The sequence below is a fragment of the Microcaecilia unicolor genome, chromosome 2 (genome assembly GCF_901765095.1).
Source record: "Microcaecilia unicolor chromosome 2, aMicUni1.1, whole genome shotgun sequence".
In the NCBI taxonomy this organism is placed as follows: domain Eukaryota; kingdom Metazoa; phylum Chordata; class Amphibia; order Gymnophiona; family Siphonopidae; genus Microcaecilia; species Microcaecilia unicolor.
Window position 1 is genome coordinate 326,402,095 of NC_044032.1, and position 26,907 is coordinate 326,429,001.

General features: G+C 43.6%; 1 protein-coding gene across 1 annotated transcript in view; it reads right to left on the reverse strand.

The window, feature by feature from the left end:
* DNAH6 (dynein axonemal heavy chain 6) overlaps positions 1–26,907 on the reverse strand; it is a 2,906,060-nt gene that overhangs the window by 1,274,984 nt on the left and 1,604,169 nt on the right. Inside the window, exons 49-51 of the mRNA XM_030192089.1 lie at positions 26,597–26,749; positions 12,543–12,683; positions 1,960–2,202 (exon numbers count right to left, since the gene is read on the reverse strand). Coding sequence (XP_030047949.1) covers positions 1,960–2,202; positions 12,543–12,683; positions 26,597–26,749 — 537 coding nt within the window. The remainder of the gene's footprint in view (positions 1–1,959; positions 2,203–12,542; positions 12,684–26,596; positions 26,750–26,907) is intronic.

Below are 26,907 nucleotides of genomic sequence, written 5' to 3' on the forward strand. Positions count from 1 at the left end.
AAACCCAGTAACACTACTATGCACTCCTCTACCTACTGCACCCAGTGAGACCCAGACACAGCACCAGCACAAACAGTCCTCACACAATCAGCAGCAACGCAAAGCACAGTCTCTCCTATCACTGGCACACAGTCCTCACACAAACAGCAGCAAAACATAACACAGTGACAAACTGGAAGTGAACAGAGTAATAATGAGAGACGGAAGAAAAGCAGGTAGGAAGTTTGAATGGGAGGTGTAGGGGTTTAGGGACAGTGAAGGTTTGGTGGGGGAAGGAGGCAAGATACAAAGTAAGGAATGGGTGTAGCTGGGGAGCTAGCAGGTGTAGACAAGGACTTGAGGAGGTGAGACACAAAGGAGGCAAAGCTGGAATGTGAAGGTCAAAATGTTTGGACTGGGGCAAACAAACTAAGGTAACAGACCACTCAGCAACTCTCTACTCTTGTTCACAAGCCAACCATTCCACCTCTCCATCTCAGCAAAATCACAAATGGGTCCAAAGACAAGTTTAGTCTTGAGCTAATCACTTTTAAAGCAGGTCTAAATCACAACAGTTTTCTTTCCGATGCAAGGATATCATTTTGCTGTTATCGCAAAAAAGCATACATCACGTAACACCACCTATGTCATGTCCCTGAAATGCCCACTCTGAAAATGTTTTTCTTTTGACAAATATTGGACTTATATATTTTTTTGGGTGGGGGGAGGGGTTGATGATATGGTTTAAATGTTGTCGTGTGAGAACATTTAAATCTTATGTCATTTTTTGCACATTTTTTTCTTTTGATTATGAGCCCCAAAATGTTCTAACTTTATCTGCTTAGTTATCTAGGAACACGTCTGAATATTGGCCAGCATCTGGTGGATGCACATGACCTGGATATTTAGTTCACACCTTTCCATTGGTAGTTCAAGGTAAGTTCTATTCAGGTACTTCCCTATCCCCAGAGAGCTTACAATCTTACCCCTGTTTATTAAGCCGCACTAACAGCTGTGGTGCGCTAATGCTGGCGCAGCCCATTCACTTTGAATGGGCTGTGTCGGTATTGCAGTGTGGCTTAGTAAACAGGGGGGTTAGTTTGTACCTGAGGAATGGAGGGTTAAGTGGCTTACTGAAGGTCATAAGGAGTACTGGTCGGATTTGAACCCTGATTTTTCTGGTTCACAGCTCACTGCTTTAATCACTAGGTTACTCTCCACAAAAACACCACTCATATGAGGTCCAACATTGAGTATCCGGGTCTAACTCAGCCCCCAGTTGTCAGCTGCTGTAAAATCACTGAACCACTGCAAGCTGAAGGTCGGGAGAGGGGAATGGTACATTTAAAGGAAGAGATTGCACTTTTAAAATACTGTGTGGTATTACTAAACAAGGTACAAATTTGATTAATGGTAATTCCATGATAAGTTAACTTAGGGCCTCTTTTACAAAGCCACACTACCAATTCTCGATGTGGCAACTGATAGGAAGCTCATTCAATTCCTATGGGCTTCCTCTCATTTTCCAAGCGGGAATCATTAGTGCGGCTTTGTAAAAGAAGCCCTTAGTTAAGATTTTATGTTAGGGCTGTGGATTGTAGATTTTAACCAATAAAAACCAACAAAACACCCCTGATGCAAAACAAAATGAAAGTAGGTATTTATTGGATAAAAATTGGAAAAACAAAAAAACACTTCCTCTACTACTTTACCCCTCTCCTGTCTTATCTTGTATTCTCCACTCAGTTCTTGTGTCTTTTCTGCCCTAAGGACTTTTAAGTGACACAGACTGACATACTTGATTCCACTGGCAAGAAAACATTGATAAACACTGGAAAATAGCTTAATAGCTGGAAAATAAACTCCTAAATTTACAAACAGCTTAGCACAGAAGCCTTAATTATAATGCAACTGCTCCAATCTGCAGTATAATATGGAGAAAAACAATTTAAAAACTAAATAAAAAAAATTAAACCTTACCGAAACTAGTTGCTTCCTTTTTTCATCCAGCATAGACAAGTAGAGATTGATTAACTCTAAATAAGAAGTGGGAGTTGTATAATAATATCTTCGAAGTTCTGTATAAAACCGTTCTGCCATTTCAGTTACACTCAAGTGAATTTCCACACACATATGTGAAAATTTGTCCTTCATCTCATCACTGCCAAGGTCAATGTTGGTGAAAAATTTCCTTGAAACTGAAAGAAGAGCTTCTCTTGGCCACTGGAAAAGAAAGAAATATTTTCAAAATCTTTCAATTATTCAATGCCAAAATTAATTCTTATGAAACTATCATTCATAAAGCTGAATAAAGTGAATTTCCAGGTATCTAAGAAAATATCCATTCAAAAGTCTACACAGAAAAATCAGGTATTATAACGTTTACACCTAGATAACATGTTACATTTACATATTCTGTAAAGCTCAGTGATTTAGATATAGGTCACCTTTTCCTTTTGAAAGGAAAGAAAGTGTGGCCATGTAATAGATTTAAAAGTCTAATTTATACTGTGACCTTTATTTTCCAAGTGGAAAGAAGAGTGAAAAAGTAGAATTCTCAGTATGACTTGTTGCCATACTATTTAGTTGTTGGCTTGGTTCTACTATCCTTAGATGGCCATTGAATATCATTTACAGATTAAGGGCCTGATTTATCAAAGGATACATGACGGATTCTATGTCCCATCCCATAGGAAAGGTCAGAACCATAAGAAAAGGGTGGAGGTGGTAAGTGACACCAAAGAATCAGCTCCAGTCCTGCCCCATAGACCACAAGATCAATCCCTAGGGAAACTGCTAGAAGAGGGAAATCAGCTGACATTTAAGGGCAAGCCCTCTAGCTTACCCAATAGAGCAGTAGGGCCCTCCAATTAGGCATCAGGGTACAGCTTAAGGGAGGAGTTTACTGCCTGATAAAAGAAGAAAGTGAAGACAGAGCTCAGTCTCACGGGAAGAGGCCACATTGGTGGGAACTGAAGTGGAGCCTGACCGTATCTCCCTGCTTGCTGATGTAGTACATTGCAACCTGATTGTCTGTCTGGATTAGGATAATCTGATTTGCCAACTGATTTCTGAAAGCTTTTAGAGCATTCCAGACTACTCTTAGCTTCAGGAGGTTTATCTGGTGAAGTTTATCCTGAGCCATCTACATATGCTGCTCATCTCAGGTTGTTTGCATCTGTTGTCAAAGTTGTTTGAACTTGAGGAATTTAGAAGGGGAGTCCCTTGGCCAGATTGGATTTAACTATCCACTAGGATAGAGACTCATTGAGAGAAGCAGTGACAGATGCTACACCCTGGAGGTTCCCTCTGGCCTGCAACCATTGGGAAAATAAGGTCCACTGAGCCAACCTCAAATGCAGGCATGCCATAGGAGTTACATAGTAACATAGTACTATGTTCATCCTGCTCACCTCAACCTGCCTGTCTCCCAACCCAGCTACCTGCCCCCATAAACACCTCACTCACTACTTATGGCCCACATTCACATTCTATTCCTCGCCCTATCCCTCCCTAATCTTTTCCCCCTCCCTCCGCTGTATACCACACGAACTCACTACCCATCCTCCCCCATCCTGCTCACTACTGCAATACCCTACCTACCCCTATCCCTCACCTCTTCACCACCCTGTCCTCCTCCTCCTCCTTCCTAGCTCTCAACCTCCAACACCTCCTTCCTGCCATGAACCCTTCCCCATTCCTCCTAAGCGCATCCCGCCTTCGGCGCCTTTGTCGCCCTACCTCCCCCACCCTTCTCCGCTCTCTCTTGCTCCTTCTCCTGCTATCCGCGGGAGACATCAATCCCAACCCAGGTCCACCACACATGTCCTCGTCCTCGTCTCATCTATGCAAACGTTCCCGCGATATCTCCAATCTCATTTCCATTCCCCTCCTCCCCCCTTCCTCCCTCCCCTTCTCGTGTGCCCTGTGGAATGCCCACTCAATCTGCAACAAACTTACCTTCACCCATGATCTCTTCATCTCCCATTCCCTTCAACTGCTCGCCCTAACCGAAACCTGGCTCACCCCTGACGACTCTGCCTCAGTCGCAGCCCTCTGCCATGGAGGCTACCTTTTCTCCCATTCACCCCGCCCAGTTAGCCACGGTGGCGGCATTGGCCTACTACTCTCGCCCTCCTGCAGTTTTCAACCCCTCCTCCTACCACAGTCTCACTGCTTCTCATCCTTTGAAGTCCATTCCATCCGTCTATTCTACCCGCTGCCACTCCGAGTTGCAGTCATTTACCGCCCCCCTGATAAGTCCCTCCCCTCCTTCCTTACTGACTTCAATGCCTGGCTCTCCGTTTTTATTGAGCCCTCATCCCCATCCCTCATTCTTGGTGACTTCAACATACACACTGATAACCCATCCGACTCATACGCTTCTCAATTCCTCACTCTAACCTCCTCCTTCAACCTCCAACTGAGCTCCACCACCCCTACTCACAAATCTGGTCACTGTCTTGATCTCGTCCTCTCTTCTACCTGCTCGCCCTCCAATTTCTGCGTCTCTGCTCTTCCCATTTCTGACCATCACATGATCACATTCACACTTCATCATCCTCCCCCTCAGTCCCGCCCAACACTAACCACTACCTCCAGGAATCTCCAGGCTGTTGACCCCCCCACCTTATCCGCTAGTATCTCTGATCTCCTCCCGTCCATCATGTCCTCTGAGTCTGTCGATAAGGCTGTTTCCACTTACAATGCCACTCTCTCCTCTGCCCTAGACACCCTTGCACCGTCCGTTTCCCGTCCCACAAGGCGCACTAATCCCCAGCCCTGGATTAACCCTTGCACCCGTTACCTTCGCTCCTGCACCCGATCGGCTGAACGCCTATGGAGGAAATCTCGTACCCATACTGACTTCATTCACTACAAATTCATGCTATCCTCCTTCCAGTCCTCCCTATTTCTCGCCAAACAGGACTATTACACCCAATTGACTAATTCCCTCAGCTCTAACCCTCGTCGTCTCTTCGCCACCCTCAACTCCCTCCTCAAAGTGCCCTCCGCTCCCACCCCCCCTCACTCTCTCCTCAATCACTGGCTGACTACTTCCGCGACAAGGTCCAGAAGATCAACCTCGAATTCACCACTAAACCTTCTCCTCCTCTTCATCCTATCACCCACTCCCTCAACCAACCAACCCAGGCCTCCTTCTCCTCTTTGCCTGATATCACTGAAGAGGAAACCGCCCATCTTCTCTCCTTCTCGAAATGCACCACCTGTTCCTCAGACACCATTCCCACCAACTTACTTAACACCATCTCTCCTACTATCACCCCCCCCCCATCTGTCATATCCTCAACCTCTCTCTCTCCACTGCAACTGTCCCTGACACCTTCAAGCACGCTGTTGTCACACCTCTGCTCAAAAAAACTTCACTTGACCCTACCTGTCCCTCCAACTACCGCCCCATTTCCTTCCTACCCTTCCTCTCCAAAATACTTGAACGCGCCGTTCACAGCTGTTGCCTTGATTTTCTCGCCTCCCATGCCATCCTCGATCCGCTTCAATCTGGCTTTCGCCCATTACACTCGACAGAAACGGCATTATCCAAAGTCTGTAATGACCTGTTCCTCACCAAATCCAAAGGTCATTACTCCATCCTCATTCTCCTCGACCTATCCGCCGCTTTTGACACTGTCAATCACAACTTACTTCTCGACACACTGTCCTCTTTTGGGTTCCAGGGCTCTGTCCTCTCCTGGTTCTCCTCTTATCTCTCCCATCGTACCTTCAGAGTACACTCTCATGGTTCTTCCTCCACCCCTATCCCGCTCTCTGTTGGAGTCCCTCAGGGTTCTGTCCTTGGACTCCTTCTTTTCTCAATCTACACCTCTTCCCTGGGCTCCCTGATCTCGTCTCATGGCTTCCACTATCATCTTTATGCTGACGACACCCAGCTTTATCTCTCCACACCAGACATCACTGTGGAAACCCAGGCTAAGATATCGGCCTGCTTATCCGACATTGCTGCCTGGATGTCCAACCACCATCTGAAACTGAACATGGCCAAAACCGAACTTCTTGTCTTCCCACCCAAACCCACTTCTCCTCTACCTCCACTCTCTATCTCGGTTGATAACACCCTCATCGTCCCCGTCTCATCTGCCCGCAACCTCGGTGTCATCTTCGACTCCTCCCTCTCCTTCTCTGTGTATATCCAGCAGATAGCCAAGACCTGTCGCTTCTTCCTCTACAACATTAACAAAATCCGCCCTTTCCTCTCTGAGCACACCACCAGAACTCTCATCCACTCTCTCATTACCTCTCGCCTTGACTACTGCAACCTACTCCTCACTGGTCTCCCAATTAGCCACCTATCCCCCCTTCAGTCCGTTCAGAACTCTGCTGCATGTCTTATCTTCCACCTGAACCGATACACTCATATCACCCTTCTCCTCAAGTCACTTCATTGGCTTCCGATCAGGTACCGCATTCAGTTCAAGCTTCTGCTACTAACCTACAAATGTACTCGATCTGCAGCCCCTCCTTACCTCTCAACCCTCATCTCCCCTTATGTTCCTACCCATAACCTCCGCTCTCAAGACAAATCCCTCCTTTCAGTACCCTTCTCCACCACCGCCAACTCCAGGCTCCGCCCTTTCTGCCTCGCCTCACCCCATGCATGGAACAAACTCCCCGAGCCCATACGCCAGGCCCCCTCCCTGCCCATCTTCAAATCACTGCTTAAAGCCCACCTCTTCAATGTCGCCTTCGGCACCTAACCACTACACCTCTACCCAGGAAATCTAGACTGCCCCAACTTGACATTTCGTTCTTTAGATTGTAAGCTCCTTTGAGCAGGGACGGTCCTTCTTTGTTTAATTTGTACAGCGCTGCGTAACCCTAGTAGCGCTCTAGAAATGTTAAGTAGTAGTAGTATAGTAAATAATGGCGGATAGAGACCTTACTGTTCCATCCAGTCTGCCCAATAGTAACATTTATTATCAATTCATAATTAAATCAACAATGAATGTGATATAAAATACTTGATCATTCTCTTTCTTTGGCATTTCTGGGACATAGATTATAGAAGTTCCAACTACTAGAGTGCCTTTGAAACCCACTCCAGCCTATCCAAATCCATCTTGTCATTTGCAGGACTTGAACAGTTGAAGCCATGGGGCCTAGCATTTTCTTTTTTTTTGTTTTTTTTTTTTATTATTTGTAATTTTAATGAATTTTACAAGAAACACTTGTACAGAAAAGGAGTATTACCATACCATACAAGAAAATATTTTATAAAGAAAATCTATTAAATGATAATTACTGCTAAAGTCCACAATTATAGGCAAGGCACTATTCAAAAATTGGTTAACATAGGAAAAAATGAATAGAACACATTCCCACTTATCCTATCACAGAGTAGATACTAATGAAGGAAGCACCAGAGAGTTTACGGCTGGTTCTTGTCTGGAGTCCAGGAATTTTGCTAACTGATCACTCTCAAAGAAAACATATTTAATAGACTGAAATTTAACAACACATTTACAAGGAAAATTAAGCCAGAAAACTCCCCCCTGTGACAAAATCACGAAGTTTCAAAAAAGACTGACGTCTTTTCTGAGTTTGTCTAGCAATATCAGGAAATACTTTGACTTTGCAATCAGAAAGACTTCATGTCTATGTTTAAAGAAAGTTTTCAAGATCCAGTCCCGATCCGGCTGTAGAACAAAGTCTATAATTAATGTAGCAGGTTGTACTCCACATAGTTCATCTTCAATTGTTTGTGATAAATTCAAATTTAGCTCCTCAAATGGGGTTGCCATAGATGGTATTATGCGCTCACTTGGTTTCTTAACACAGGGAGCCAAATAATAAATCCTTCCTACAGGTGGAAACAATTGTTCAGTAGTTTTTAATACTTCAGAAAGATATCTTTTAAATGTTATTAAAGGAGCCACTACTGGAACTTTAGGAAAATTTATAAATCTCAATGTTTTCATCCTTTGTAGATTTTCTAAAGTTTCTATTTTCCTATAAAAATATACATTTTCTTTTATTAAAGTTATTTGACTCTCTTTAATTTGATTTGTTTCAAGTATAATTGTTTGTTCACAAGTTTTAGATTGTTCCAACTGTTTTTCCAAGTCTGCTATTTTAGCTTGATTTGATTGAGTAACTTTAACTGTTGGAGATAATTTCTTGGTTAAAGAATCTTCTAAACATTCCAAAGCATCCCAAATTTTTTCTAGGGTTATTTTCTCCGTTTTTTTAGGAAATAATTTCAATGTTACCTCTTCCTGAGCAACTTTCTTAGAGCCAGTCTTGCTCTCCTGTGATTCAACTCCTGCTCCTTCGGCATTCTCAGCAGTAACCACCAGCACTGCTGCACTCGGCGTTCTGCTAGCAGAGTCTGCACCTGCTCCCAGATCAGACATCTCCTCATTGGGTCTAGTCAATCCAGGGCTCTGGTCTGCCAGCATTGCCGACATCGAAGGAGGACTCCGTTCCTCTGGGCTCAGAGTGGTCTCTCCCTCAGGCAGGTAGGTCGGTTCTCCTCTCATCGATCCCTCCTGCAGCAAGGGTTGTTGCCCAGTCAATTCTACTCTGGGAACAGTGAAACGGTCCATCGGTCCCAATTCCTGTCTTGTAGAGGGAGCAGGGTAAGCCCTCTGTTTGCCCCTTCTCTTGGGCATGGAAATGTATTTTTTAAAGGAAAAAAAAACAGCAAGAGGGAGTTGAGTGAGGAGCTGTTTCACACACGTCCTATTCAGACGCCATCTTGCCCCTCGGGCCTAGCATTTTCAACATCTGTCAAGCTGATACCTGCGGACTCTGATGCACTTCTGTGACCATTTGATCAGAGCATCAATGTGCTACTATGGGAGAAATGTGAAAGCTTGAGTCATGTCTAGCATGGCTCCTATAAACTCCAATCATTGTGACAGGCTGAGCTGGGATTTGGGATAATTTATGATAAACCTTAGTAGCTCTATTACTGGAGTGGTCATGTGCATTAATTATTTTGCTCCTTCCTCTGATGTTCTCTTGGCAGCAAATCATCTAAATAGGGAAACAGCGATACTGGAAGTGGATTATGACTTTCCCTACTCATAATCTGAGATACCTACTGTGACTTGGGAAGTTATCTGAATGTGGATATATGCATCTTTGAAGTCCACAGATCATAGAAAATCCCCTCTTTGAATAAGAGGAATGTGGGTACCCAAGGAAACCATCCTGAACTTTTGTCTGGCCAGATATTTATTCATAGGGTTACCATATGGCTCCAGAAAAAGGAGGACGGATTGAGCCAGCCGGGTTTTACTTCCATTGCTTTGAAAGAAATGGAAGTAAAACCCGGCTGGCTCAATCCGTCCTCCTTTTTCTGGAGACATATGGTAACCCTATTTATTCAGGGCCCTCAGGCCTATGATAGGATGAATTTAATTTGTCTTCTTTGTGATCAGGAAGTACTTGGAATAACTTTGATGCTCTCAGTGAGCAATTTGAGGGAGTCTTTCAAATTGTAGACTGTAACCCATCTGGACTATTTTCAGAACCCACTAGTTTGAGGTATTATAGGGTCACCGGAATGGGGAAAAAATCAGCCTCTCTCATACTGGTAGGTCATCTGAGAGTTATGGGGATGGATGCTATGCTTTCCTGGAGCCAATCAAAAGTTCATCCTTGCTTTTGACTGGGGAGCTGGCTGGGACATTTGGGCCCTCTACTGGTATGGTCAAGGGCAAAATTCCTGGTTTGTTTAGGAGGAACAAGAGAAGGGAGAGTAGTAAGACCTTCTTTACCCTTTGCAAAAATACCTCATAGATCAGGAGACTAAGCCGAGAGTGGGCCTGAAGAGAGACTTCTTGGTGTCTGAGTGTTGCTTGATGAGATTAGCACCCTCCTACATATTCTCACCAAAAAGATTATCTCCATAGCAAGGAATGTCCTCCAGCATTTCCTGCACAGCTGGCTCAAGGCTGAGGGCTGCAGCCAGGCAAGTCTGTGAATTCCAATTCCCATTGCAAAGGCCCTGAATGCCATATTGAAAATATCATATGTGGTAAAGAGAGATCCGAGGGAAAACCGGTCTCCCTGGCTGGGGTGCTCAAGGCCTAAGGGAGCCTAGTGGGCCTTGGAAAAATAATAAAACTTAAAGAAGTGGTCCTTTGGGGGGACAAGATGATGCCTGAGAAAAGACACATTTTGATGCTCCTCTTGTATTGCCTCTAATATGCCTTAAGAAGCGCCACAGGAGGGTTTTTCCTGTGACTTTGGTGGCTTCTACTTCAACACACCAACTTGTTCAAACTACAGCCAAGGATGTTGCAGCATTCACATCTACTGGGGGATCACTACGAGTTCGGGAGGCAGGAGCGTCTGCCTTCTTACTCTTGGATAACAGCGTTTCACTGTTCCCAGACATACGAGACCTGCAGATGGATCCAGCAAGTCTGAGGGAAAAGTGCTATCCAGGAAACCCCCCTCAAGCCCAGAGGCAGTGCTTTCATCGATCTGCTGGCCAGCAGCTGAGGCTCCTGTGCGGTAGCATAGGAATGCTGTAGTTCAAAGGAAGCAGATAGCTTTCCTGTCAGCAGTATAACACAACTGAAAGCTGCTCCAATCCAAGAAGGGGTTGAATCTCTTTCCTGCAGTGCCTGAAATCAAAACCAATGTTGTGTCATTCTCACTGGTATGACCTGCTGTGTTTACATTGGAGGAGATTTGGAACATTATTGTGTCATTAGGGCAATCTCTTACAGCTCAACAGTCTTATGACCATGTTAAGTTATCTGTCTTGGAGTAGAAGGTGAACTCACAAGAATCACAGCTATCTGTGGTACAGGACACTGTTCAAACCTTGGTTACTGAATCTAAATCTATGTCTGCTCTTGCAACCTTCCTAGTCAAAGGTATGACAACTGTGGACTTAAATTGGAAAATTTGGAAAATACAGTTCGTAGGAGGAATTTATGTCTGATAAATTTTCCTAAGGTTCCAGGGATATGTGCTGAGGAGATGTTTAAGAGAGATATGTTAGAGATTTTGAAAATGCTATCACAGTCATTACCACCAATATCAAGAGTTTTCTATTTGTTATCTTTTAAGAAAAAAAGAGATGGGAGAAGGGGCTGATGCTTTTTCCCCGATATTAGAAGATAGCTTGGAATTAACAGTTTTTATTGAATCATCCGAACAAGGGCTAGCAATATCCTCCACATTATTAGTCACAATGACTTTGGACTGTGATAGAGACGACTGGCTGTTGAAATTATATTTTAAGTATCATAAGGCTACTTGTACTTTGAAAGTCCAAATCTTCCCTGATGTTGCTAAAGCTACACAGAAACAAAGACAACAGTTTCTTTTGATGTGTCCCAGGGTTTTGGTCTTGGGAGGGTTATTTTTCATGAAATTACCTTGTAAATGTATAGTGAAATATCAATCTCATACTTATATTTTCTTTGATCCATCTCAGTTTAACATTATTTTTGAGTGATAAGATTGTGCTTACTGGCCAGGGCACTTCTACTAGGATAAAGGAACCTCAATTGTGATTAACCAACTTTTCTCATTAAGAATATCTAATTTCTTTTCTCTAGGGAGTATGCCTTTGAGTTATGTTCCATTTTTTCTTATTATTGATTATCTCTTGTCTCTCCCTCTTGTAGTGGACAGGTTTGGTTATCATAAGATTATTTCTTTTATGTATTATTTTGATGATTGATTTTCTGTTACAAGTATATTTTACTTGGGAACCCTTTTACTAAGCTGCGTAGGCGCCTACGCACGCCCAATACACGCCATTTTGGAACTACCGCATGGTCCAGGTGGTAATTTCATTTTTTACACGTGTCCACTATGCGCACCAGAAATTTTCCAGCAAGCAAAGCTAACCGGGAGGTAATCGGCAGTGTATGCATATTGATGATTACCACCCAGTTAATGCGAAAAACTTTACACTCTAAGTCAATGGATGGCGGTAAGGTATCAGGCCCAAAATGGACACGCACCAATTTAAATTTTGCCGCATGTCCATTTTTGACAAAATAAAAAAAGCTTTTTTGCAGGTTCGCTGAAAAATGGACCTGCATGCGTACAATACACACGTCTACACCAGTGCAGGCCATTGTTCAGTGCACCTTAGTAAAAGGACCCCTTGAAAACTTAATAAATAAACAGAAACTTAAAGAAGTGCCTATCTAAGAGAAAGGGGACCCATGCATGACAGGACTTATACAGCACAAAGGAAAAAAAATAATAAAGAAGAGCCCATTAGCAATTTTGACACATTGAAGAGGACTGCAGCTCTGCAGAATGAAGACATCTGGGTCCCACCCAATGTAAGTTGGTCAGAAGACATATGCATGCACAGTGCAATGCTTCTAAATGTTGTGGGCTCCATCACAGTGATGTTACCCATACATGAGAGTATATTCTTCCTGCTTGTCTTTGCAGAAATTAAGTACAACTATAACACCCCTACAGAAATATATGTTCAATAAACCTTTTATTTGAAATCTCTTGTTTCACATTTAAGAGCTAGCATATGATAAAATCTTGAAGATACTTAGATAAGTAGTTTCTCCTAAAAAGTTGCCAACCTCAACAAACCAGTCAATGGTGCAGCAGTTCACAAGTGAGGGAAACATACGGCATCGTGCTCGAAAAGCTTCACCAACTGGACTCATGCACAGAACAATGTGTAGCTTCTGTCGGACTTGACTAATAAAGTACTGAAATACCTAAGACAATAAAGACAAAGGAAATATTAAAAGAATGAAGTGTATAGTGTGCTTTTATTAGCTGTACACTAAGTAGAAAATAAATGATAGTCATCGATAAGAATGAGGTTTGATCAGAAGCAGTTTCCAGACACATAAAAGGAAAAGCCTTTGTTATAAATGTATAATAAAAACAACGTATTAAATCAATTTTACATACATTTGTTCCCTGACATTAACCTACTGAACAGCACATAAGAGTCATTTTATTACATAGTGACTATATTTTTAAAAAATGGCATATACGTCCCTATACAACAGCCTATCCAAAAACTCCTGCTTAATGTGACTCCTCCTCCAAGGCAAGTGTAACTTTGTGTGTATGTGCCAGTAAGAACAGATGCATGGACAGTTAGTTTATAAATTATGCACAATAATGTGCCTCTGTTCAACTTATTCCCTGCCCCCAGGACTACCTACACCTATAGCATATAAAAGCAGTTGTTATGTTTTCTGAATGCTCACTTTATTATTTTATATGTATTTACTTGAGTATATAAAATGCTGTTCTAAACAATCATGTGTCACTACTAGGGATAACCCTAGTGGCTCCACCCAGTCTCAATGGTAGGCAGATGCTTGTGCTCCGGTTTACCCGGTTCAGTGGTCTAATATTGGGAAACAGTGCAGTTTTTCCAAATAACATAAGTTTCTAACATGTCTTTTCTGGAAAACCAATTCCACTCCCAAACACAGTACCTTCCATTAAAGGTTTTCTATCTTGTGCTTATAACACAAGTTTGGTGCTCTGCAAAGAGGTTGACAACCCAGAGCACTGGAATAGCAGTGCTGAAATAACACTTCTATCATGGACAGATCACTTTCTAATCACATTTTCTCTTGGTGACCACCTGAAGCAGATTGATATTTGAAATACACACTTAGCAAAGGCCCTAGAAAAAACTGATCTTATGCCCCATTCACAATGAACACCTTGGTTATATCTAGAAATTCAGACTCTCAAGGATGGTAACTGGAAAATGCATACCATCTCCTTTCTAGATACCATCTTCTTTCTAGTTTCCATCCTTTGTTCTTAAGTGTCTGAAGTTCTGGATATAAACAAGATGTGCGTTGTGAGTGAGGCATAAGATCTTTTTCCTATTCCCTTTCCCCTTCCCTTTTTTAGTGATGCAGTTTTCTCTAGGGCCTTAGCTAAGTGTGAATTTCAAATATCAATCTGCTATTGACACTGTAGCCTCTGCCAGGATTCACCCAGTCTCCTTTCAATTAACCAAGAGCACACAAACCTGCACTTTTAACCCCAACAACAGAGGATGGTCTTGACAAAATATTGAGAGGTCTTTGACTAACCACCTGTCCCTTTGACCCCTGCCTATCAAAGGCAGTGCAGCAGGCAAGTAGCAGCTTTACAGAAGGGGCTATACAATTGTAAACTCCTAATGGAGAACTACCAACAGTTTTAAAAAGGGTAGAAACATACTCTGCTAGAGAAGAACAACCTCGACTAGGACCAACTCAGAAGTTACAAGCCAGTATACAACATCCCATTTCTAGGAAAATTTATAGAACAAACAGTCTGCATTCAGCTCAACAACTTGCTAGATCCATGTCTACTACTACTACTACTACTTAACATTTCTAGAGCGCTACTAGGGTTACACAGCACTGTACAAAATAAACAAAGAAGGACGGTCCCTGCTCAAAGGAGCTTACAATCTAAAGAATGTCAATCTGGATTCATACCTGGTTATGGAATGGAGATGATCACTATCTATCTATTAGATGATCTTCATAGAAAGTGAGACAGGGGATTCACCTTGGTATTAGTACTGTGAAATTTCTCAGTAGCTTTTGACACCGTGGACCACAATATCATACTAGCATGACTGGCAAAAAACAGGTATCAGTGATACAGTATTTGCCTAGTTTAGATCCTAAACCATTCATCGGCAATGTTGGGCGCTGACCTGCAGGGTACTGTTGCCTATTACTATTTATCTCAAGCCACTAGCTGAGCTGATTCGGTCAATGGATACTCAGTTTTACATCTATGTGGATGGCATGTAGCTAATCATACATGGTGAACCAGACTTACCTATAGCCCTAAATAAACTGACCACCTATTCAACAGCAAGACAAGAATGGATTAAAAACAACAAACTTTGCATGAACCCAATTAAACTGAGCTCCTATGGGTCCATAACACATATCATCACATTCCTGACATCAACATTTCTTTTGGGAGCTACAAACTCCCCTTAAATCACAGGTCAGGAACCCTGGGATACAGCTAGACTAAACACTGCAAGAAATACACTATGGAGCTCATTTTCAAAACAGAAAAACATCCAAAAAAACATCACAGAGCAGCAGATGGACTTTTTTTTAATGCCAAAACATCCAAATCGCTATTTTTGAAGCACATTTAAGATGTTTTTCTACGCAGTTTGTATGCAGTGCGTCCAAATCACAATGGGGCTTGTAGGGGTGGGATTTGGGCGTTCCCACAACTTGGACATCTTTCTGACATAATGGAACAAAACAAAAACATCTGAGGCTAAAAGATAGTTTGGTTTAGACATGTTTCAATCACGACTAAATCACAAAAAGGAAAGGGATAGTGAATAAGACCAAAAATACTATAATGCCTCTGTATTGCTCCAAGGTACGACCTCACCTTGTGTACTGCATTCAGTTTTGGTTGCCGTATCTCAAAAAAGATATAGCGGAATTAGAAAAAGTTCAAATTAAGAGCGACCAAAATAGGGATGGAACTCCTCTCATATGAGGAAAGGCTAAAGAGGTTAGGGCTGTTCAGCTTGGAAAAGAGATGGATGAGGGGAGATATGATTTGAGATCTACAAAATCCTGAGTGGTGTAGAACGAGTAAATCGATTTTACTTGTTCCAAAAGTACAGAGACTAGGGGACACTCGAGGAAATTACATGGCAATACTTTTAAAACAAATAGGAGGAAATATTTTTTCACTCAACGAAGAGTTAAGCTCTGGAACTCTTTGCTAGATGATGTAATAACTGCGGTTAGTGTATCTGGGTTTAAAAAAGGTTTGGACAAGTTCCTGGAGGAAAAGTCCATAGTCTGCTATTGAGACAGACATGGGGAAGCAACTGCTTGCCCTGGGATTGGTAGCATGGAGTGTTCCCGTGATTTGGGTTTCTGCCAGGTACTGGCTTGGCCACTTTGGAAACAAGATGCTGGGCTAGATGGATCATTGGTCTGACCCAGTATGACTACTCTTATGTTCTTAAGTAAATGACCACTGGAGGGATTAAGGCATGACCCCCCCCCCCACCTTACTCCTCCAGTGGTCAATGACCCTCCTTCCGCTCCTCAAAGATGTGAGAGAAACAGTACATACCAATCTCTATGACAGCTTCAGATGTTATGGCCAGTCCAATTAGAGCAGCAAGCAGGTCCTTGGAGTAGCCTAGTGGTCGGTACAGTGCACTCTTCAAAAGGGGACCCAGGCCTTTATCTAACTGTTCCACTTGTGGTGGAAAGTGTGAGCCCTCAAAACCCACCAAAAATCTACTGTACCTATAGTTGAATACAGGTTTTTGGTGGGTTTTGGAAGGCTCACCTTATAATGGTTTAAACTTTGAGATGTGTACCTGGAAGCTCTTATGTGAAGTTCACTGCAGTGCCCCCTAGGGTGCTCCACTGCTCTGCTGGGATGTCTGTGTGGTCAGTCTGCTAAGAATGCTGCCTCCCCCCATACATTCCAATGGCTTGTTTTTGTGCATTTTTCTCTTTAAAAATTTTTTTTTAATGGTCCAAAAATGGGCGAGAAAAATGTAGAATGGTTTGGAAGGGGTTTTTTAGTATAAGTTTGTGAAGGAGTTCGGGAGGTGGATGGGGTTTGGCCCACCCTCCCATCCAAATGGTGTCTGTTCTTGGGTGGGTTTTTTTTTTTTTGTTTGTCGCAGTGGAAAATGGAAGGGTACACCATGGACTTGTTAGAGGTTTGCTGGCAGGAGACCAGGAGATATATGGGAAAGGTGATTCATGTGCGATACCGTTATGAGTGCTAGTGATTTGGCAGGCTTGGTAGTACCATGAGCTTTGCCTGGGGTGGGATTGGTTAAGTTGTTGTAAGTGTTGGGGATGAAGTTATGGTTAGGTTGATACCATCCAACCTCTATGTTATATTTGTTATGCAATGTTAACTTAGATAAATTGAATTTGTTTTATTAGTAATTGAGTGATGTGGAGGGGCATTTTCGAAAGAAACATCTCAAATCAGAATTCTGAACAGGAAAGGTCATTTTCGAAAAAAGATGGATGTCTATTTTTGTGTTTGGAAATACTATGGACGTCCTGTGATTTGGACAGCTTTGTTTTTCGGTCATTTTTGAAAAAAAATGACCAAGTGTAAAACATCCAAAATCAAGCCATTGGGACATAGGAGCCAGCATTTTTAGTAGACTGGTCCCCTTGACATCCCAAGACAGCAATAGGGCACCCTAGGGGGCACTGCAGTGGACTTCATAAAATGTTCCCAGCTACGCATCTGACTATTGCTCCCTTACCTTGTGTGCTGAGCCCCCCAAAACCCACTATCCCTCTGTACACCACTACCATAGCCCTTACGGGTGAAGGGGGCACCTAGATGTGGGTGCAGTGGGTTTCTGGTGAGTTTTGGAGGGCTCACAGTTTCCTCCACAAGTGAGCAGGTAGTGGGGGTATGGGCAGTGGCGTAGCTAGGTGGGGCGCAAGGGGAGCGGCCGCTCCCCTAATCAGATTACAAACAAAAACGGCGCCTACCTCACCTGCTGCTGAGCCGCCACACAGCAGCATGGATTTTATTTTAAACTTTGCTGCAGACAAACACTTCTTCTCCCCTTTCTCTCTCTCTCTCCTTTCCCATATCGTACCAAAACGACCATCCTTGAGCTCTTCTTTCCTCAAACACTCCCCCCATTCGAGCTTGGCAGACTAACATTGGCGCTTTCGCTTTCTCTTCCCCTCCCCCTCGATTCCTCAAACCTGCTTTCTCTAGCAGCCCCTCCCTGCTGCTGTTTCCCTGCAGTGATCACAGGCTGCCTGAGTGAGCCAGCGTCTGATGCTTCCTTCTGCTCCGCCCTCTGACACAACTTGCTGTGTATGCGAGGGTGGGACGTGGCAGAGGGAAGCATTCGGCACCGGCTCAGGCAGCCTGTTATCGCTGCAGGGGCTGCTAAAGAGCAGGTTTGAGGGATTTGGAAGGGGAGGAGAAGGTTAGATTGAGAACAGAAGACGGTATCAGCCAAGGAAGTTGGATAAAAACAGAAGACAGGGTGAGTGAGCCTATCTAGCCCATTATATGAAATAAAAATTGAGTATTATTACAATAGCTTAAAAAAATTAGTGTAGCTGGTAGAAACAGCAGTTAAAAACTCTGTATTTTTTTGCTCATTTTTCTACACTGTTCTATACAATACAGATGAAATTTCAGTGAGGATATCCTGTTTCTTGACGGGTTCATCTTAACTGTTGTAATCAGCCTTGGGAAGCCAGGTGTTATAAAGTTGATGGAATATATTGAAATTAAATGGAAGTAAAATTAAACTCTGCTTTCATTGGGGGTCATAGAATCACATCTTCACTTCATGTTTTGTAGAAGGTTACATTTTAGATACACAAATACACAAAGAGGTGCTGGACTTGGGAAGGTAGGAAAGTGGGGGTTGAGGGAAGAAGAACTACTACTACTACTACTATTTAGCATTTCTATAGCGCTACAAGGCGTACGCAGCGCTGCACAAACATAGAAGAAAGACAGTCCCTGCTCAAAGAGCTTACAATCTAATAGACAAAAAATAAATAAAGTAAGCAAATCAAATCAATTAATGTGAACGGGAAGGAAGAAAGGAGGGTAGGTGGAGGCGAGTGGTTACAAGTGGTTACGAGTCAAAAGCAATGTTAAAGAGGTGGGCTTTCAGTCTAGATTTAAAGGTAGCCAAGGATGGGGCAAGACGTAGGGGCTCAGGAAGTTTATTCCAGGCGTAGGGTGCAGCGAGACAGAAGGCGCGAAGTCTGGAGTTGGCAGTAGTGGAGAAGGGAACAGATAAGAAGGATTTATCCATGGAACGGAGTGCACGGGAAGGGGTGTAGGGAAGGACGAGTGTGGAGAGATACTGGGGAGCAGCAGAGTGAGTACATTTACAGGTTAGTAGAAGGTGCTGGACTCAGGATAGAGGTTGAGGGAAAAAGGCGCAGTGCTGGTCTCAAGGGAGGGCTAGGAAAAAAGTGAGAGTGGTGTTGGATTCAGGAGACACCTGAGAGATAAAGAGAAAGTGTTGCTGGACTCATGGGGGGGGGCTGAGGGGTAAAGAGAAAGTTGCTGGACTCAGGAGAGGCTGATGGAAGGAGAGAAAAAGTTACTGGACTCATGGGGAGCTGAGGGAATGAGAGGAAGAGTTGCTGGACTGATGGGGGAGGGGGGGGGCTAAGGGCAGAAGGAGAGGTTCTGGGCTCCAGGGGGACTCAAGGAAGAAGAGGGAAAGGTCCTGGACTCTTTGGGGAGAAGGGAGATGTGCTGAACCCATGGGGGGAGGAGGGAGGGAAGGGGACAGGTGGTAGATCTGCAGGGGTAGGAGAATAGCAGAGATACCAGACTATGGGTGAGGGGACCAGGAAGAGAGGAAGAAGATGGAAGGCCATAGGGGATGCATCCATTCTGCAGCTCCCCATTACCTCTCCACTCTCATCTCTCCCTACATTCCTCCCTGTGAACTCCGCTCACTGGACAAATCTCTCTTGTCGTCCCCCTTCTCCTCCACCGCTAACTCCAGGCTTCGTCCCTTTTCCCTTGCGGCACCTTATGCCTGGAATAGACTTCCTAAGCCTGTACGTCTAGCTCCATCTCTACCTGTTTTCAAATCCATGCTAAAAACCCACCTTTTCACCACTGCTTTTGGCTCCTAGCTAATACTCAATTACCTCCCCTTGTTCCTTCTCACCCAGTACTTCCCTTGCCCTTAATTGTCTTGTCTGTCTGTGTTATTTTTAGATTGTAAGCTCTATTGAGCAGGGACTGTCTCTCTATGTCAGGTGTTCAGCGCTGCGTGCGTCTAGTAGCACTATACAAATGTTAATAATAATAATAATAATAATAATAATAATAATAATAATGGAGAGAGTAAGTAAGAGAAGGGGAGAGATGCTGGACTCAGAGGAGATGCAGGTACACAAACCTTGATGCGGTGCTCCTTCCTAGGTTGTGTAGGGGCTAAACCATGCTTAGCAGGCTTTTATTTTTACTGTGCAGTTTGCCACTTACATAACCTGGAAAGGTGCATGGCACTGGGATATGTGTAGCCACTTCTCTTGGCACCAGGCTGGATTTCCTGAGTAGGCTCTCCTCTCTGAGCTGCTGCCCTGCTGAACACTGAAACTTCACTTTGAGGTGTGGGAAAGGGAGAGAGAGAGGGGGAGGGACAGGGAGTTACTGCAGCATAGGGGTGGAGGGAAAGGAAGAGAGGACAGAGAATTGCTGGACCATAAAGGTGGAGGGGCAGAGAGAGGACAGGAAGTTGCTTGACCATAGATGTAGAGGGGATAGGAAGTTACTGGACCATAGGGGTAGAGGGAAAGGAAGAAGGGATAGGGAGTTGCTGAACCATAAGGAGGAAGGGGGGGAGGAGAAAGGGAATCTATGGACCATAGGGGTGGAAGAGAAGGGAGAGGAGACAGGGAAATGCTGGACCATAATGGCAGTGCATTTTTTCTAGCAAAAAATGTGCCGGTACTCAAATGCTAGGCCACCCTTCAGGGGTGGGGTAATCACTGAGGGACCCACCCCACAATAGCCAGGCCCCCTGCAACCAGTCACAAAATCTATGACAAGGCAGAATTGGTGTGTAGAGCCTGAGCTCTTTCATTAAAACTTGGAGGTCCATGGGTCAATTTTAGCAGACAATGGAAAAGGTGCCGGTACTCAACATTTGAGATGGTCGACCTAAATGTTGAGATGGTCGACCTTAGAGATGGTTGTCCCTAGTTTTCGGCCATAATGGAAACCAAGGACACCCATCTCAAAAACAACCAAATCCAAGCCCTTTGGTCGTGGGAGGAGCCAACATTCATAGTGCACTGGTCCTCCTCACATGCCAGGACACCAACCGGGCACCCTAGGGGGCACTGCAGTGGACTTCAGAAAAAGCTCCCAGGTGCAAAGCTCCCTTACCTTGGGTGCTGAGCCCCCCAAACCCCCCTAAAACCTACTCCCCACAACTGTACACCACTACCATAGCCCTTAGGGATGAAGGGGGGGGGGCACCTACATGTGGGTACAGTGGGTTTTGGGTGGGTTTTGGAGGGCTCACATTTATCACATTTACCACCACAAGTGTAACAGGTGGGGGGGATGGGCCTGGGTCCGCTTGCCTGAAGTGCACTGCACCCACTAAAAACTGCTCTAGGGACCTGCATACTGCTGTGATGGAGCTGCGTATGACATTTGAGGCTGGCATAGAGGCTGGAAAAAATGTTTTTTAATTTTTTTTTAGGGTGGGAGGGAGTTGGTGACCACTGGGGGAGTAAGGGGAGGTCATCCCCGATTCCCTCCGGTGGTCATCTGGTCAGTTCGGGCACCTTTTCAAGGCTTGGTTGAGAAAAAAAAAGGGACCAAGTAAAGTCGACCAAATGCTCGTGAGGGACGCCCTTCTTTTTTCCATTATCGGCCGAGGACGCCCATCTCTTAACCACGCCCCCGTCTCACCTTCAGTACACTGCCGCCACCCCCCCCCCCCCCCCCCGTGAACTTTGGTTTTCCCCACGACGGAAAGCATTGAGGACGCAAACAATCGGCTTTCGATTATGCCGATTTGGGCAACCTCGGGAGAAGGACGCCCATCTCCCGATTTGTGTCGGAAGATGGGCGTCCTTCCCTTTCGAAAATAAGTTAGATAGTGAGAGAATAGGAAACTATAAGAGTAACATGGAGAAAGAACAAATGGACTGCACTTACTGGAAAGAGAGCAGAAGACATACAGGAAAACAGAAAAGAAGAAACTGGAAACAATATGCTTGGAAAAATAAAGTACCCAGGCAACAAAGGTAGAAAAAAAGTGTTTTATCTGATATTTATTTGGTGGAATATGTTAGCTTTGGGAAATGTGCATCATGGATGTCTGTATTTTCTTTTTAGTACAAGAAGAAACGCATTTCTGTTTTTATTTTTCCTATGTTACTACTACTACTTATCATTTCTATAGCGTTACATACAGTGGTGTGCTGGTAAATTTTTAACAACAGGCTCTCTTCCCGGTCCACCTCTGCACCCCCCATCCATTTCTGCACCCCAGGGGCGTAGCTACGGGTGAGGCCCACCCAATTTCAGCTCTGGCCCACCCACCCACTTTTCCTTCAGGCCTGCGCCGGCGCCAGCCCCAACTCCCATTGCCGGCCACTGCTGCTTTTCCTGATGAGCAGCAGGGCTGGCGCTACAAAAAGAAGAAGCGCTCAGCTGACTGAGCTGAGCGCCAACGCAAACGACGACTCGACGAGAAAAAATGTTTTTTTTAAAAAGTGGCACCGCAGGCAGCCTCGAAGCATTGGCTGCTGGCTCTGCAGGCTCCGCCCGTCTCTTATGTCACTGCCCTGAAAGAGGGAAAACAGATGGAAGGATGGCAGAGAAAGAGGGGAGATGGATGAAAGGATGCAGAGAAAAAGGGGAGAGACTGGAAGGATGTGGAGAGAGAAGGGACACTGAACAGAAAAGGGTAGAGAGATAGACATTGGTTAGAAGGAGGGAGAGAGACAATAGATGGAAGGATCAGGAGAGAAGGTAGATGGGTAGAAGGATGGGGAGAGAAAGAGGGAAGACGCTGGATGGAAGGGTAGGGAGAAAGAGGTGACACAATGGAAGGATGCAGAAAGAAAGAGGGGAGACTATTGGAAGGATGGGGAGAGAGAGAGGAGACACTGGAAGGATGGGGAGAGAAAGAGGAGAGCTGCTGCATGGAAAGGGGGAGTAGTGAAAGATTGGAGAATAAGAGGAAGGGGCATGGGGAGAACAAGGGTGAGAAAAAGATGAAAAGCCATAAGCAGATGAAGGAAATTAAAGAATGAATTGTAAGAATGAATTAAATCTGGGCACAGAGAGAGGCAGAAAAATATTGAAGAAAGCAAAGAAAAAGGAGAGAAAAAAGAGTTAAGCGAAAACGAAGGAAAGCAGAATCTAGAGACTGGGAGCAACACAATGAGAAAAAGTAAATGGCCATACAACAAAGGTAAAGAAAATAATTTTATTTTTAATTTAGGATAAAGTAATATGGTGTTAATAAAGTTTCAGAGACCAATACTTCCTTCCTTAGGTCAGGAGAGGATACCGTAACAGCATTATACTGACCTGAGGCAGGAGGTTTTGGCCTCTGAAAGCTCACTGAAAAGGATTAGGCTATTAAATAAATTGTCTGAAATCAGATGCACTGAAAAGCAGCACTTTACCCTGTGTGACAAATGCATCTGAGTGTGACTAAATTTTGCTGGGGGGGGGGGGGGGGTGGGGTAGAGAGAAAAATTTGTGCCCACCCACTTTGGGTTCAGGCCCACCCAAAATTGGCAGTCTGGCTACGCCACTGCTGCACCCCCCCCCCCCCCAAATTGCAGAGCTGGCTAGAGCTGGGGAGAGAGCCTGGGGGGGGGGGGCAATGCATTACTCTCTCCAAGAAAAAAAAATTAAATGCTCCCAGGTTCCAATCTAATTCATGTTTAATGTTGGATAAAATGCCATAAGTAAGTAAATAAATAGAAACTTCCATTGAGCACCTGATTCTCATTACATGTGAAGATATTTTGATGGTTTTCTAATCAAATAAATCCTATTTGGTTCATGCACTCTCATGTATTGCTTTTGAAATTTGATAGAAAGGTTTTAGGTATATTATAACACCAGAAAAAGGGTAAAGTAAGTAATAAAAAAAAATCAATTCCATGTCTAAATATCAAAACTGAAAAATAAAAAAATCATGTCATACATAAACCAAGACTTTTGAACATGGTTAGATAATATCACGTAGAAAAATTAATGCTGGGATCAGATAAATGTCCTTAAGCATCCCCCTCCCTCCAAAAAAGTAGTAACAGCGCTGAAGGTAAAATCATTCATCAGATATTTTAAAAAACCTTTTCATCAAACAGTTAAGTTCCATTATCTATGTAATTCAACACGTACCTGTGTAGACTGCAACGTCCAAGGCTTGATAACACACAAGTCCCGCCTTGAACACGCCCCTGGTACGCCCCCTTGAGATTTGGACGTCCTTCTGACGGACTTCAGAGAAAGATGTCCAAAAAGAGGTTTCGATAATACTGATTTGGATGTTTCTGTGAGATAAACATCCAAATGCTGACTTATGTCACTTTTTGACATCTATCTCTTTTGAAAATGAGCCTGTTGGTGATGTTAAATTAAATAAAGCTGTGGCCATTGGGTTTTTGCCACATGCCTTTTGTGCTTGGTCAATTATTTTGATATGATTGTAATGGGACAAGGGAGTGAGAATGCCAAAGTTATGTGGGTGGTCCGGAGTGGAATCGGCACTTACCTGGTTAAGTGACAATATTCAGCACTTAACTGCATAAGTTAACCAGACAAATTGGACCACACGTTTTGCTTAGGCAGTAAAGTGCTGAATATCGCACTTAACCAGATAAGAGATAGCCAACTGCATAAACCCAGATATTCAATGCTGGTGCCTGGACATGGCCCAGCAATGAATATCTGGGCGTAACACACAAAAAAAATGCTAACTGCCACTGGATGAATATTTACTACTACTACTACAAATCATTTACTGCTAAATTTCAATAAACTCTTAAATTTAGGGGCATAAAAAGTGGGTGGCATCAGGGGTGGATTTGGGGTGGGGAAATAAGTTAGTAGCTTAGTATTGATTTCGAGTTCCAGGCTCATAAACCCAAGCAAATGAATGGCAGGCCTAAAGTTATGAGCATAACTTTTAAGCTCCTAAATTAAGAAGAATTTTCAGCTGAAAAATTATGCTCCTGAAAATAGGGCACAAATGTAGGAGGCTAATTTAAGAGCATAAACTTAGGAGTTTGGTATATTCTAAATATTGGGCTCACAGTTCTTCTGACTTTGATTTTAATTTAAATTTCATTGTAAATCTCCTTGATTTGTGTCCCAGCAAAGACAGTTTCTTAAAAATTAATAAACTAAACTATAAGACCACCTCTGCCAAGGCTGGGGGAGGGGCCAGTAAATAAAATTTGCAGAAGAAAACACATTCCATACCTATATAGAAAACCTGTCATAGTAATCAGAATAGAAACTGAAATGCAAGACATCAGAGATTCACATTTCCCAAAACTAACTTACAATTAATAATTTCAGAAAGAAACACTTTTTTCTACCTTTGCTGTATGAACATTGCTTTTGTCCCAGTGTCTCTTCTGCTTTTCTGTTTTTTTCTTAACTCTCTTTCTAGGCTCTCTTGTACTGTTGACATTTCTCCTCTATGTCCCCCATCCATCCTTTCTCTGCATCCCTATCTATCCTGTCCAGGCTCTCTCCTCTGTGTTGCTGTCCCTATTCTCCCTCCATGTTCAGCATCTTTTCTCTCATTTTCCCTATCCTCCCCCTCATGTTCTGCATCTCTTTTCTGTGTCCCTATCTTACTCATCCATCCCTATGTCCCTGTCCCTATGCTCCCTCCGTACACAGCATCTATTCTCTATGTTCTGTTCTTCCCCATATCCAGCTTCTCTCCTCTCTCTTCCTTTCCTCCTGTGCCCTGTAGTTCGGCATCTCTCTCTCTGTTGGTCCAGCATCTCTCTCTGTCCTGGTCAAGTATTTATCTCTCTTTCCCTTCCCTCTTCTCTCCCCTCCTCTCCTTTTTGTCCAGAATTTCTCCCTCTCTCTTCCTCCTCTCCTTTGCTTGGGGTCTCTCTCTTCCATCTGTTTCCACACCCTCCCATATCCAGCATCTCTCCCCCTCAGTTCCCCTTCCTTTTGCTCCGATTCTCTCTCTCTCTCTTTCGCTAGTCTCTTCTCTCTGTTTCTTCCTCTCCTTCCAGGTTCAGCATCTCTCTCCCTCTCTTTCCTTTCTCCTTTACTTCAGGTCTCTCTCTCTTCTCCCTGCTTCCCCCAGTCCAGGTCAAGCATCTCTGCATCTCTCCCCCTCTCTACTCCCCCCATATCTGCCCACAGGAGGTTGCATCAGAGAGGTGGGATACTGCAAAGGAAAGGCCCTGGCAGGGCTAGCCAGAAGCAGTCTATTTTCCTCACTATCTCTGCCAGGAATGTTTGGAGAACAAGGAGTGGGGATGAGACAAGCAAGGAAGAGATGCAGGTGAAGGGGAGGAGAGGATTCAACAGCAGATGGCCCCTGCGGTTGGGTGGTCCTATGATTTTTGCCAGGCTCACTCACTGGTAGCTATACCCTTGACAAGGACAAACTCCAGTTGCATATACTGTAGCAGGATTTCCTTATTCACTCCTATGCTAGCTGAGTTCACTTTCATGTACCTTATCTGAGTCCATATGCAAATTTTCTTTAAATTACTCAACCTTATTTTCTATGTAGCTCCTGTTCCTCTATCATATCTTTCTGTACATTCCACCTCCACTTACATCCTGTGCTGTTTATTAAGATGTTTTAATGTGTATTTTGTTGGCTTCATAGGTAGTGTACTGTGCCATAATATGTACTGTAATTTGAATACATTTACTGCTGGAATTGTTTATTGCCTATGTCCAGCTTATTCTTGCAGTACACTGCCTGGGGTAAATTTCTTTAAAAAAAAAAGTCAGTAAATTCAATATTATTAAATATTAAGAGCCTATTCAGGAGAAAAAAATAATCTTTTTATCATGGGAATGTCTAGTCTTCCTGAAGAACAACAAATATAGTACAATGTGTGTTTGCATTACAGCATCATACCTCATCCCTTTTCCCTTCTGGTATTCCAGCTGCTTTTGCTTTTGGTCTTGTGGCTGCTAACACCTGCTCCAAGTCATCTTTTTCAAACAGATTGGGTACTTCACCAGAGTTTAGGATATTGTTTATATCTTCCAAGAATTCTTCAACAACAATCTGTAAAAAGTAGGTATTATATAAAATGTGTTCTAAAGTGATTATATTTACAAAACAATGCATATTTGTGAGGTCTCTTCATCAATATTTTAATTTCAGAATGATAAAATACAGAGAGGATCATTTGCTAACAATTAGTGTATGCTATCTACTACCCG